The 13,975-nt window shown below is 39.2% G+C and overlaps 1 protein-coding gene across 2 annotated transcripts in view; it reads left to right on the forward strand.

Moving 5' to 3' along the window:
* TMEM87B (transmembrane protein 87B) overlaps positions 1 to 13,975 on the forward strand; it is a 62,235-nt gene that overhangs the window by 22,538 nt on the left and 25,722 nt on the right. The window contains exons 10-14 of one of the 2 annotated variants that reach the window (XM_008057097.2): positions 2,576 to 2,669; positions 4,762 to 4,833; positions 10,982 to 11,090; positions 11,176 to 11,234; positions 12,000 to 12,103. In XM_008057097.2, the coding sequence (XP_008055288.1) occupies positions 2,576 to 2,669; positions 4,762 to 4,833; positions 10,982 to 11,090; positions 11,176 to 11,234; positions 12,000 to 12,103 (438 nt within the window). Of the gene's footprint in view, positions 1 to 2,575; positions 2,670 to 4,761; positions 4,834 to 8,870; positions 8,943 to 10,981; positions 11,091 to 11,175; positions 11,235 to 11,999; positions 12,104 to 13,975 lie in introns of both variants that reach the window. The other variant, XM_021711842.1, reaches the window with a different exon arrangement.

Here is a 13,975-nt window from a genome sequence, read left to right on the forward strand (position 1 = left end):
TTCTCATCCTCTTTTGACCATCTTCTGGTGAGGTTTTGCCCTTATTACTCCACTGAGACTGCCTTTGTCAAGGTCACTATGCCCTCCCCCTGCAAGATCACGTGGCTCCCTTGGCCATCATCCACTGTCCCGTGAGTAGCTTCAGTCAGGGATACCTGGCTTTGCCTGACTTCCAGGAGTTCATCTTCCCTTCCTCTTCACATCACTGACTGTTCCTTCCTGGTCTTCTCTGCTGAACCCCCCTCATGTTCTCGAGCTCTGGCATTGGGATGCCCCAAGCTCAGGCCTCAGACCTCTGCTCTGTGACTCACTTCTCCACCTCTTGTCCCGTTCAACAGCTCTAACATCAGGGCACATCCGGAATGAGCCGTCCTTGAACCATTGGTTAGGCTTGCTTTCTAACTGGTTTCCTTGCTTTTGCCCTTGCCAATCTTTCTGTACTACAGCAGTTACCAAGATGATCCTTTTAAAATGTAACTCAATTCTTGTTACTGAACTGCTTATTTTACTCAGTAAAACCCAAATTCCCTTCTGTGGTTTTTTTGAAGTGATGCCAACTATTTTTTCTGACTTCATCTCCTACTAGTCTCCCTCTTGAACCTCTGCTCCATCCTGCTGGCTTTCTTGTTACTATTTCTTAAGCATACTTCCTCACAGGGCAATAAATGCCTCTGCCTGCAAGATTCTTCTTCTGATCCTGGGCATGATTTTCTTCCTTCCTTCTTTCAGGTCTCTGTTCCACTGTCACCTCCCAGTGAGGAGAGCCCTGTCAGGATTCCTAACATAGCACTTGCTGTCTGCTACCCTGTCGCCTCATCCTTTTTATAATGCCACTTGAGGTATATAGTCATATTTATTGTCTGTCCCCCCACTCGATGTGTGTCCCTTGGAGTAGGCACTTTGCTTGTTTGTGTCCTTGACAGTGAGGCCCAGGGCAGTCCCTGACACATGGTGGGCACTGTATGAATATGCATTGAATGCGTGCTTGTGTGCCTGTGAACTCAGAATTGGGCAGTGAGCTTGACTTTAGCCAGGAAACCTCTTTTTTTCATTAGACTTTTATTGAGATTCCTTCTCAAATGCTTTTTATGTTGTTAGTACAGTACAGAGAACACCGAGTTCTCTTGTTGGGGAATATTGCAGTATCTTGTAGTTCTGGTTGTGAACACCAGGTACCAGTGAGTATAGTGTTGTTACTGGGAAAGGAATAGGAGATTAAGCCATTAGGTGAGGGCACAAGCCCTTTTTGAATGAATCTTCTCACTGTTAGCATGTTTTGTTCAATGCTACAAAGTCACAACCGTAACAGTTCTGGCTATTTGGGGATTCTGGGTAGCTGGTTATAATGAATCAGTTTAAATTCACTAAATTAGGAGTGGGATTGGTAGTTGAAGGAAACTGCTAAGGGGGGGAGGGGCATACCTCATCAACCAGGGTATCTGCATGATCAGTGTTTGTATACCTAAACCTGAAATGTACCCTACATCTTTATAATAAAAATTAAAATAAAAAAAAGAAAGCCTATGGACAACTCTACAGCCATCAATTAAGCTACTTAGACAAAATGGATCAATCCTATAAAAAACATAAGCTAGCATAACTCAATCTTTTTGAAAGCTTGTATATTGAATTAATATATAAGTTCTATATATCAAGTAAATTCCATTTTCATTTTAAAACCTCAAAAAGAAATAAAATAAATTCACTAAATTAGGTAAATATTCTTAAATATGAGCTTTGACCATTAGTTTAATTTTTACTTAGGTTTTGTTTTAAAATAACTATCTTGAATATTTTTCCAAAACCAGTTTTTTTCCTAATTACTCTGAGAAGAGGATTTTTGAGTGTCCTAAAATGTATTATGTACAATAAATTCTGATTTGCAGACGTCATGAAATTTTCATCTATTGTCAAATTATTAGTAGTAAAAATCACTGTCTTTACATTTTCCCAACTAATTTATATTTTTAAAGAAGCAAAAATGTTATTTTAGCTCTTTTCATTTTAAAGAAAGAAAACTAAATTCTGTTATCTCTGTTGTTTTGGGTATTGAGAGGCAGTGATCAGAAGAGAGGTGGTAGAGTTCTGTCTCCCAATATACTGCTCTTTATCTGCCCAACTCATGAGATCAATGAATTATCTCTAAAAAGACAGATCTCGGGAAGAGTGAAATTATAATCTCTGCCAGTGGCACTTACAAGTTGGCAATTATCTTCCTAGCTTTCATCAGGAAGGTCCTCTTCCATTCTGTAGACGCAGTACCTGGGTAGTGTTCATTATATTGCCTGAATTCCAGCAGCAAAATTTTCTGGCACTTTTGTGACCTGTTGCTTCATGGACATCAGTACAGCTTCAGGTCCTAGAGGAGGAGACCCTTTTTTCCTTGGCCTGTTTTTGATATGTTCATAGGAAATACACTCATGGCTAAAAAAAAACCTCAGAGGCAGAAGCAGACTGATTTGATTAGAGATAGTGACTTTTCTGGTATCAGAAATGGTGCCAGTTACTGTATTCTGGTGTGTTTTACTTACTCATGCTTTTTGGTTTTTTTTCTGTTTCTTCCTCCTCATTCCAGGCCTCGTTTGGGAACAGTCATGCATCGGGTGATTGGATTGGGGCTTCTTTACTTTATCTTTGCAGCTGTTGAAGGCGTGATGAGAGTTATTGGGGTAAAAACAACATAATTCCACTACCATTCCTTTTTGTTGTTCCTGTGAAATGTGATTTTACTTTATGTCTCCTAAGATGAATTTTTAAAGATAGAAAATTTGAACAGGGCCCAATCTGTGATTTTTTTCCTATAGGCTATTTCCTTTTTTTAAAATACTTTCTGAAAGGACGACGCTAGACAGAATACTTCTTAAAATGATATGGTTGATTGTGAAGGCACCACTTGATATCATCCCAGGAATTAGCCCATCCCAGAAATGTTCATGGTTATTCTTTATAAATAACATTTGTCTTTGTCTTTATGCAGTCAGTACATAGTAATATTGCCCTTAACCCTGCATTTAAAAATGTATTGAGTGAATAGAAAGTTAATTACACCTGTTAGGCATATAAGCATTACATTTCATTACTCTTTTTTTTTTTTTAATCTTAGATTCAAGGGGTACATGTGTAGGTTTGTTTCATGGGTATATTACATGATGGTGAGGTTTGGGCTTCTGTTGAGCCTGTTGCCCAGGTGGTGAGCATGGGACCTAGTGGGTGGTTTTTCAACCTTTACCTCCATCCCTTTAGGAGTCCCCAGTATCTGTTCCCACCTTATGACCATGTGTCCCCAGTGTTTAGCTCCTACTTATAAGTGAAAACATGCAGTATTCAGTTTTCTGTTTCTGCATCTTATCACTTTTCTAAGTCTCATTTGATTATCATCTTTTTCTGACTCTTGTGTACTTGCTATTTTGGGAATTTAGCATACCCCACTATTGGAAGAACCAGGAGGAAGTGATATTCATGGGGAAGGTGACTTTGGCCATGTGGGTAGCAGCACTGTATTCTCTAGAGAAGTGTCAGTATTTATATCTGCAAAGACTCCTAGATTCTTCTAGCTTCCGTTTTTATTCGTAAATAGTGGAGGACTGAGTGATTAAGAAATGTATTATATCTTATCCCATTTAAAGAACCTTGTCATTTTACCCAAAATGCCTTTTAGTTTAGGTGCATAAATCAGATCATTGAGTACAGGTTGGTTAATCTATGTGTTGCCACCTAGGTTTACTTCACATATTTTGATCTGACTCTTAAAATAGAACTTTTGTCCAATAATGCTAAAAAGCCTCATTCTTCTTCCTGTTGTCTTGGATATATATACATTCTGTTAGATACACCTGCTCTTTTAATCGTTGAATATATATTTTTTTCACTTTTACACAGTCATAGAGAACTCTGCATTTATTTACATAATTTCCAGGAAATTAATCTTTGCTAGAATTACATAGAAGAGATAACTATGCCACAATAAATATAGTATGTAAATTATATTTCTTTAAAAATTTTAAACTTAGTCAGCATCTTAGTGATTGTTTTAAATATGATTAGAGTAAGGGTCTAATCTACAGTTTGTTTATACCCTTCTACGTGATTCTTTTCCTTTATTTTACTTTTTTTGTGTCCCTTTACAACAGAGTCAGGAAAGATCAGAGGTCCATTTCATTAACAGTGCTGGCTGTAGGTTTGGTAATGAAAGGAGAGAGATTGAAATGGTTAATATTAGGCCTGGCGTGGTGGCTCATGCCTATAATCCCAGCACTTTGGGAGGCCAAGGTGAGAGGATTGCCGAGCTCACTGGTTTGAGACCAGCCTGGACAGCTTGGTGAGACCTCATCTCTGCAATAAATCAAAAAATTAGCCAAGCATGGTAGCACATGCCTGTAGTTCCTGCTTCTTGGAAGGCTAAGGTAGAAGGATCACCTGAGCTCAGCAGGTGGAGGCTGCAATGGCTGTGAGTGTGCCACTGCACTCCAGCCTGGATGACAGAGACTCCAACTCAAAAAAAAAAAAAAAGAAGAAGAAGAAATGGTTGATCCTAGCAAGGTTGGGGACATAATTATTTGCTGTTACATAATACAGTTAACATTTGTTGCTACCAAAACAGATAATTTCCATGTGATTAAACACAATTCTATTATGAAAAATCTTTTATATGGCCTTGTAAAGTAATAAGATATGCTAAATTGTTTTCTTCATCAGAAAATAATTGCTATAATGTAACAAAGCTTTTAAATCCAGGTTTTCCCCCCTATTTTTATCTTTCAGGGTTCTAACCATTTAGCTGTTGTTTTTGGTGACATTATTTTAGCAGTTATTGACTCCATTTTTATATGGTTCATATCCTTTACTTATGTCCTTCTCAAATAGTTTGTTATATGATTAAAATCAGATTACTTTTAATTTGTAATGAGGATAGGAAGAAATACAGTTACACATTAGTGTTATACCTCAATGCAGGAATTTAGTTGAAGATGAAAAAGTAACAACTTCTCAAACAAGGAATTTCTTGTTTTTCTATTTAGTTCAGCAAACAGTGCGTATTCAACATGGGCCCCTTCCGGTGAGGCATACATGAAAATGATATTGTCCCTGAATGTAATTTGCAACCTGGTAGGGGAGACAGATATATAAGTAACAGTGATAATAGCAATAGTAGTTGCCATTTTAGAGAGGGACTATGACAAAGGGGGAGGAGAGAAATTAATGCGGGCCTAAAAATCAGGAAAGGCTTCACAGAGGTGCCAACATTTAAATTGAGATTGGGAATTCAAATAGGGGGATTACTAAGAAGAGAATTGGGGAAAAGTCATTCTAAGAAGAACTGATGGAAACAAATAGTTGGAAATATGAAAACGGGAACAGTGACAATGTTTAGGGTAGCCTGCCTGCATGTGTGGGAGAGCCATGGCAGCTGGGGCCAGGGAAGGATGGCAGGGTGTGCTCAAGCACTTAGAGCATCTTCTGAAGGTGGGAGGTAGAGAGGAATTGACACTGTCCAGGTGAGTAACATGGTGAATCTGTGCTAGAAAGAACTCTGGGTGACAGAAGACGGTGACTTGGAAAAGGAGAGACTAGAGGCAAGAAGCTTAGTAAGGAGTCATGTTGCAACAGCACAAAAAAGAGATGGCAAGGGTCTGACATAGGGTAGGAGACGTGGGAATAAGAGTTCACATGATAGACCTACTAGAAATGGAGAGAAGGCTCCGAGAGGCCTGTGTGTCTCATTTGGATGACTGGGGACAGTGTTGCTATTCCCAAGGGAGTGATCTTGGAAGAAGGGTTTAATGGATGACATTTGAGCCGTCCAAGGCATGAATGTAAAGAAGCGAGTTGGAAATTGCAGGCTGGGTTTGCGAGAGGTGTCAGAACTGGTGATGAAGATTGGAGGTCATCTTCTGAGGAAGATGCTGCTGCAGAATAAGGCAAGGAGAACATGTAGGAGGAGAGGAGAGGAGCTAGAATGGTGCCCCGTGAGGACCGAGTTGTGTGTGGAAGAAACACCAGGGTGAAGGGAGGCGGAAGGACCAGGAAACTGTCATGGGGGAGATGGGAGAGGAGCGTGGTCAACAGTGGTCGGGGCTGCAGAGAGATGGCCCCACAAGGCAGAACTGGCTTTGGTCATTCCAGAGGCTGGAATGGGCAGAAGGAGAACAAGTTTAGAGAAGGTGGAGGACTGAAGCCATATTACAGCAGGAGAAATTTTAGAGGCAGTAGGAACTGGATCCTTGAGGGTCCTCCACTCTGATTCAGAGATGCAGACTGAGTCTGGGGAATCCCCATTGTTTTTTCTCCATGTAGGTGCATGTGGAAATGGGAGGAATTCTAGAGAAAACATGATCTGGTCAAAGTGGAATGCAGAGTTATGCCTATCCTAGAACATTATTTTTATGTTTCTGTTACGTTTACTTTTCTATTAGGTAGACTTCATTTTTACCAAGCTATTTTTGTTTTCACTGTCATTAAGTCTTTTAGTTTTTTAACTATAAGTTTTGTTTTGTTTTGTTTCTTCTGGGAGGCGAGGTCTCTCTTTGTTGCCCAGGCTGGGTCTAACATTAAGTTTGTTTTAGATTGTTTTCCTTGTATTTCTTTCCATTTTCTCTTCTATGTGTCTCACCAGGAAGGACCAGAAGGCTTGACTTTGCCTTTGTCTCTTCTCCACAAAGCAGGTCTCCCGTTCTGCAGGTGTGCGACCAAATGTATCGGTTTTTCTTAGTCCCTTTTGGGTTGTTTTCTAAGCCTGGTCTGCCTATTCTTTAGTTCCCTATTTGTGAATTCTCAATATGCTTCTAAGTTTTAAAAAAAACCACTTTTACTATGCTTACTCTCAGAACAATGGTTCTTTTTGACTTGGAAAATCTAATGAGCTGGGGGTGGTGGCTCATGCCTATAATCCCAGCACTTTGGGAGGCAGAGGCGAGAGAGGATTGCCTGAGCCCAGGGGTTTGAGACCAGCCTGGGCGACTTGGCAAGACCTCATCTCTACAATAAATCAAAAAATTAGCCAGGCATGGTGATGCACGTCTGTAGTCCAAGCTACTGGGAAAGCTAAGATGGAAAGATCACCTGAGCCCAGCAGGTCAAGGTTGTAGTGGCCTTAAGCCTGCCACTGCACTTCAGCCTGAGCAAGAGAGTGAGACTCCAACTCAAAAAAAACAAAAAGAAAAGAGAGCTGTGGGGTCTCTCTTCACATAATATAGACACACACCCCACACAAAGAGTTTTGCATATGGGTTAGTTAAGAACCTCCCAAATATATCCAGGAATTCCCTCGGGGTCTTAGGATCCTAGTTAAGAGATAATAACTGGAATTGTTTCTGACTGAACTTGCTTAAAAATGGTGTTCTACTTTGTTCAGAACTACTAGTTTAGAATCCGAGTTTATTAAATAAAATTATGGTTAAATCTGTCTTTTCCAAGTGATATAAATATCTTCCTCTAGTGTAGTTTTCATATTTTCTACTTTTGCTGACATTAAGTTGCTGAAAGTGTGAGATGCGTTTCTCAGCTGTGCACATGAAGAGTGTTCCAGCTATGAATCTCATCTCCACAGGCTGCAGGTCTGGCACCAATTCTGTTCATTAGGGAGAGTCACCTGTCTGGAAGAGAACGGGCTGGAAGTGTAAACATGCTTAGAGTTGAGAGAGGTAGACTTGCAATGAAGATGGACCTAGCCATTGGTCTCAGCAGGACTATTTTTAGATCTTAGTGTCTTAGCCTCTGTCATTGTGTGTTTAGGATATGAGCTTAAGATATCTATTCATTTTGGAATTATCTTGTTTCTATTGTGTATGCTAGAGGTTTAATAAGCTAGGGAGTTTGCTCTTCCACTGATTGAGCTGAAGACTGCATTTCAAACTTTTTATACTGGCAGGGCTCAGTGACTCAGCCTGTAATCCCAGCACTTTTGGAGGCTGAGGCGAGTGGATTGCCTGAGCCCACGGGTTTGAGACCAGCCCGGGCAACTTGACAAGACCTCATTGTAATAAATCAAAAATTAGCCGGGCATGGTAGCGCATGCCTGTAGCTCCAGCTACTTGGAAGGCTGAGACAGAAGGATCGCCAGAACCCAGCAGGTCAACACTGGGGTGGCCTGTGAGTGTGCCACTGCACTCCAACCTGGGCGACAGAGTGAGACTCCAACTCAAAAAAAATTTTTTTACTTTCTTTTCTCACTGTAACTTACAGATATACATTTCAAAGATTTCTTTTCTTAATCATCCATAAAGTAGTTCATTGGGAAAAATACTTTCTCAATGCAACTTGGCAGAAAATTCCAAAGAAAAGCAGCACGAAAGGCTCTGCATATGATTGAGGGTAATTTATCATCTTTATGGACAGCATTGACTTTGATACATTTCAGTACATAATGATCCAGACTGGGATCGGGAGATAAGAAAAATGAGAGGAAGACTTTACTTTGCCTTATCATTTACTATTGCAATAAAAACGTTTAAGGAAATAGATAAATCCAGAAATTAAAGGGGCTTTGGTTAGTGTTTTATGATGAGACACAAGAAACCTAGTATCTATTTCTGCTTGAACCTGAATTTGTGAAATTTGCTTTTAGACTGCTGTTTGGTAATTTTATCACTAAAATAAGGTCTGCTTTCTCTATACAAATGATAGTGGATTTCCCAAATGGTTAAAAGTGATAAGCAAAAGAAGCAGAACTAGATACATATAAAGTTGAGTGCTTTGGATAATGATCTTGCTTTCTTTGATTCTGATGAACTTAATATAACTAATCCTGTAAGAATCTAATTCTAAAGTAGTGGAAGAAAGTAGCCTCAGAAATTCAAATCCTTTGCCTTTCTCATGTGACCCCTCCCCTCTTTTCTGCTTGCTTGTTTTAATATTGTGCTGTTTTGGTGCAGGCGAATGATTCTGATCTTGTTCTTCTGGCCAGCCTCCCTCTCTCTCTCCTTGACTCTGGCTTGTGCTGGTGGATATCCTTTGCCTACGCAGCAGCATGTTCATGCTGATTCTCATTTCAGGAGAATGAGACTGCTTTGACACTTTCTTTTAATGGAAAAGTTGATTCATCTAAATTTAACAGTGTCTTGGTAAGTGGAGACTTAGGCAGTGTCAAATTTGCTTTTGGTCTTTTTAGTCCTTGGCTTTTAAAAATCATTTTTAAGCCGGGCTCGGTGGCTCAGGCTGTAATCCCGTGCTTGGGAGGCTGAGGTGAGTGGATTGCCTGAGCCCGCAGGTTCGAGACCCGCCTGGGCAACTTGATGAGACCTCATCTCTACAATAAATCAAAAAAAAAATTAGCCAGGCGTGGTAGCACGCACCTGTAGTTCCAGCTACTTGGAAGGCAGAGGCGGAAGGATTGCCGCAGCCCAGCAGGTCGAGGCTGTGGTGGCCGGGAGCATGCCACTGCATTCCAATCTGGGTGACAGAGTGAGACTCTAACTAAAAAAAAAAAATTAAAAATAAATAAATAAATAACACTTAAAAATTATTAAATAAGACCAGATTTTTTTAGCCTAGAGAATTGGTTTTAGTTAAGAATTTTTAAAAAGTTATTTGCCTTGATATGTTTAAGGAATAAAGTATAACTTCATTTTTAAAGTTTTGATAGTAGCCTGAATTGATTGGGTTATATTATTTTAGAAATTGATCTTATTTTGTAACTTATTGGTCATTTAGAAAGATTGAAAAGGTTTTAATAATGTAGCTTTAGTACTAAAATGAAGTTCTAACTAATAATGTATTTGGAATTTTAAAAACTTGCCATTTCCATTCTTTTGCTCAACTTGGTTTTTTTTTCAGTGTTTGGTCCATAAACAAAGTTTGTTGGTCAGCTCCAGAGGAAGGAGTTCTCATTTAAGAACATAATGATCTGGCTTGAATTCTAACTTCACTGCTGAAGAATCAGTAGAAAAGTTTCTTTTTGCTTCTTCATACTTAACAATATTGAACTTTACCTGCGCCCTGTGCTCCTGGAAACGACCAAGATTAAGAAAACCCTCCACCATTTGTGTTCTGGGGAAGGGCTTGCTGCAAAGAACCCCCTTCCCCACAGGACTTACATAAGACTCCTGGAGGCCCTCTTGTTCACCTAAGACAAGGTCAGACCCAGACCCTCCTTCTTGGCCTCATGAACTCTTTATAACCATTGATCAATCTAGGCAAAATACTGACTGGACCAAACTTTAAGCATTCTCCTGCCCAGAGGCCCTGAACTTTGACCTACACACACCCAACACACAGCCTTCCTTAAGGGCCCCGTCTGAGAGTCTGCAGACCTCAAGGAAAGACATTCCAATCAGTATATCTCGTTATACATGCAACCCACTCCCCACACCTGCTTCTTTCTGTTCTTGCCTCCTTCTCTCTATGAAAGAAAAGCCCTCTTCTGCCTGACCTTTGAGATGCCTGCAGATCTTATAGTACTATAGTGTTCTCCCTAGTGCAATAATCCTCCCCCACTGTAGTAATATTTCAAATAAAGTCTCTTTTTACCTAAGTCCAGATTTGTTTTATTTAGCGTATTTCAGTTTTTTAATTTATAAAATAGAATTGATGGATGACCTAACTTCTTAACTGTGGTCATTCTGAGAATAAAACCGGAATAGACTAGAAAGAGCAAAAAAAGAGGTAGAGTCAGAAAAGCACAAACCAAATGGCATATCATGTGATCTGTAAATTGTCTGACCTGCGGGGGACTTGGATTTTAGTGCGTGCACTGCTCTGTCCTATGATGCAGGAGTGTGGCATTGACAGAACACATCATAGGTCTTCTTTATGTTTTTTTCCTCGAAGTTTGTTTATTTAGTTGAGACCATGGTAAATTGTATAGCAAAATCAACAATAAAGTCAATATCATTATTGTACACTGTTGGCTAACGTAACATTTTCTGTTTTTATTAGCCTCCAATTTTAGGAATTATAGCAGTACTGACTTTGGGAGTGTAGTGGATTTTTCTTTTTTAAAAACTATTTATTACTGTTTGAGATGTTTTTCCTTAACTCTTTTCACATTTTTATAAGTTTGGCACAAACCATGAAGACTCTAAGGCTAAGAAAGAACACAGTGAAATTTTCATTATACAGGCACTTCACAAATACTCTCATCTTTGCTGTGCTAGGTAAGCGATTTGATTTTCCTTATTATGATAAATTATCTTAGTATTGTGTGTTTCTTCAAAAGTGCCTTTTTTGTGTGTGTTTCAGCTTCTGTAGTGTTTATGGTGTGGACAACTAAGACATTTAGAATTGCAAAATGCCAATCAGTAAGTATAATCTTCCTGTTTTAACAGTTGGCACTTTAAATTATATTATTTTATTTTGTAGCATTTTGAAGACTAATCTTTCTTCTATTATGCTCTTTTCTCAACTTTTTTATATATTTTGAAAAAGAATTATTTTTCTGTATAACTTAAAGTAACAGGAAATCTTTTTCTTCTGCGCACTATGACATTGAGTGGTTTTGTATCTAAATGGGATTGGAAGCCTTAAATCTGGCATGTTTCTAGGTGTACTCACCATGGACATTCAGGAGATGTTCTCCATGGATCTTCTGATTGGAAGAAGACATATTTTTCAGAATATAAAAGGCCCTCTCTTGGGGATTGAGATTTAGAGCTAGTCTTTACTTCTATATAAATAATCACAAAGAGCTATCAGAAAATCCTGATTTGCTGCCACCTTAGAGACAGTTTAATAGAGAAGAGGTTTCACCTTCTGAAATTTATTTTTTTTCTTTCCGTAACCTTAGCATTTTCCACTTGAAGTTCTAAGCATACGTTTTGGATTTTTTGTTTTCTGAATCTGTTAACCCTAAAATTTTATGGAAAAGAATGTTTATAATGTTAAAAAGTCCCATAGAAACATTTCAAACAATGTAGGTTTCCTGAAAAAGAAAATGTGTGTGTTTGTTTGCAAGACTTATTTGTTGCGAAGATTTTATTAGTGCTTGTCATTGTATGCTATTGAATGGGAAATGTGTATGTTTATCAGAAAACTAACTTTTCATGTTTAAATTGTCTTTATCTTAGGATTGGATGGAACGCTGGGTTGATGATGCATTTTGGAGCTTCCTTTTTTCACTTATCCTTATTGTAATAATGTTTTTATGGAGACCATCGGCAAACAATCAGAGGTACCTAACATGGGAAAATTCAAGTTGGCAAGCCTTTGCTGATCAGCTCCTGCAGTGTCCAAAACACTTTCATAGTGGGGAACTAGTCCTTGCTTTTAAGGGAGTGTATAGTCAAGTAGGGACATAAGCAAAGCAAATGCAAGGTGGTGAAAAAAGAGGTGTATAAACTGTTCTAGAGGAAGATGGAAGAGGGATGAGGAAGACTCCATAAAAAGGCAGGTTTGGGCTGGGCGCGGTGGCTCAAGTCTGTAATCCCAGCACTTTGAGAGGCTGAGGTGAGGGAATTGCCTGAGCCCACGGGTTCAAGAACAGCCTGGGCAACTTGGCAGACCTTATCTCTACAATAAATAAAAAAATTAGCCGGGCATGTTAGTGTGCTCAAGTAGTTCTGGCTACTTGGAAGGCTGAGGCGGAAGGATCGCCTGAGTCTAGCAGGTTGAAGCTGAGATGGCTGTGAGCCTGCTACTGTCCTCCAATGTGGCCGACAGAGTGAGACTCCAACTCAAAACAACAACAACAACAACAAAAAGGCAGGTTTATGCTACACCTTGTAGAAAGAAATAGGACAGTGAGTGATCAAACTGGGAAAGGAGGTTCATTTTCTGGGGTTGATGGGATACTTGGAAGATCAGTGAGGCATCAGCTCCATTATCACCATGTCCTCATACTGGAGGGAGATCAGGCTGGAAAGAAGGGGTGGGGCCAAAATAGCAAAAGGTCTGAAAGCCAAGTTCAGAAAGTTATACATTAGACTGTGTGTGATGGAAAACCCTGCCTTCCTTGCTTCTTCCCTCTTCCTCAGGGAAAGAATATGTCTATCCTTTAAGAAAAAATTAAAAAGTATATACAGGTTGAGCATGCCAAATCCAAAATCTGAAATGCTCCAAAATCTGAGACTTTGAACACTGACTGGACACTCAAAGGAGATACTCATTGGAGCTTTTCAGATTTCAGGTTTTCAGATTTGGGGTACTCAGTCAGTAAATATAATGCAAATATTCCAAAATCCAAAAAAAATCCTAAAATTGAAACACTTTCAATCTCAAGCATTTTGGATAAAGGATATTCACCCTGTACCAGCATGTGTATTTCTCCCTCCATTTAAAAAATATATATATCCTGTTCTGTATCTTCCTGTTTAAAATACATCTTTCCATATCATCATGTGCAGACCTGCCTACCACATTACTTTTATTGGCTATATGGCATTTTCTTTTTTTTTTTGAGTCAGAGTCTCATTCTGTTGTTCAGGCTAGAGTTCAGTGGCACACTCACAGCCACCACAGCCTCGACCTTCTGGGCTCAGGTGATCCTCTTGCCTCAGCTTTCCAAGTAGCTGGAATTACAGTTGCATGCCACCACACCTGGCTAATTCTTATTTATTTATTGTAGGGACAAGGTCTCACCAAGTTGCCCAGGCTGGTCTTGAACCCCTCGAATCCTTTCACCTCTGTCTCCCAAAGTGCTGGGATTACAGGGGTGAGCCACTGCTCCCGACCTGTATGGCATTTCATAATATGAACACAATAATTTATATAAATAGTCACCAATTATTAGACATTTTGTTTAAAAAATAGATTTTTTTTTCTCTTATCAACAATACTTTCTGAATGCTTTTGGACATCATCCTGACAAACTTTTGTTAGTGTAAGTAAGGTAAATACATTTTTACTTTATTAGACATTTTGTTTAAAAAATAGAATTTTGCTCTTATCAACAATGCTTTCTGAATGCTGTTGGACATATCTTGAAAACCTTTGTTCATGTAAGCAAGGTAAATGCATTTTTACTTTGATAGACATTGCTAAAAGACCTCCAGAAAAGTTAACTTGAAGCCGGGCTTGGTAGCTCAGCCTGTAATCCCACGCCTTT

This window comes from Carlito syrichta, unplaced genomic scaffold, assembly GCF_000164805.1.
Source record: "Carlito syrichta isolate Samal-C Ts95f unplaced genomic scaffold, Tarsius_syrichta-2.0.1 Scaffold302727, whole genome shotgun sequence".
Classification (NCBI taxonomy): domain Eukaryota; kingdom Metazoa; phylum Chordata; class Mammalia; order Primates; family Tarsiidae; genus Carlito; species Carlito syrichta.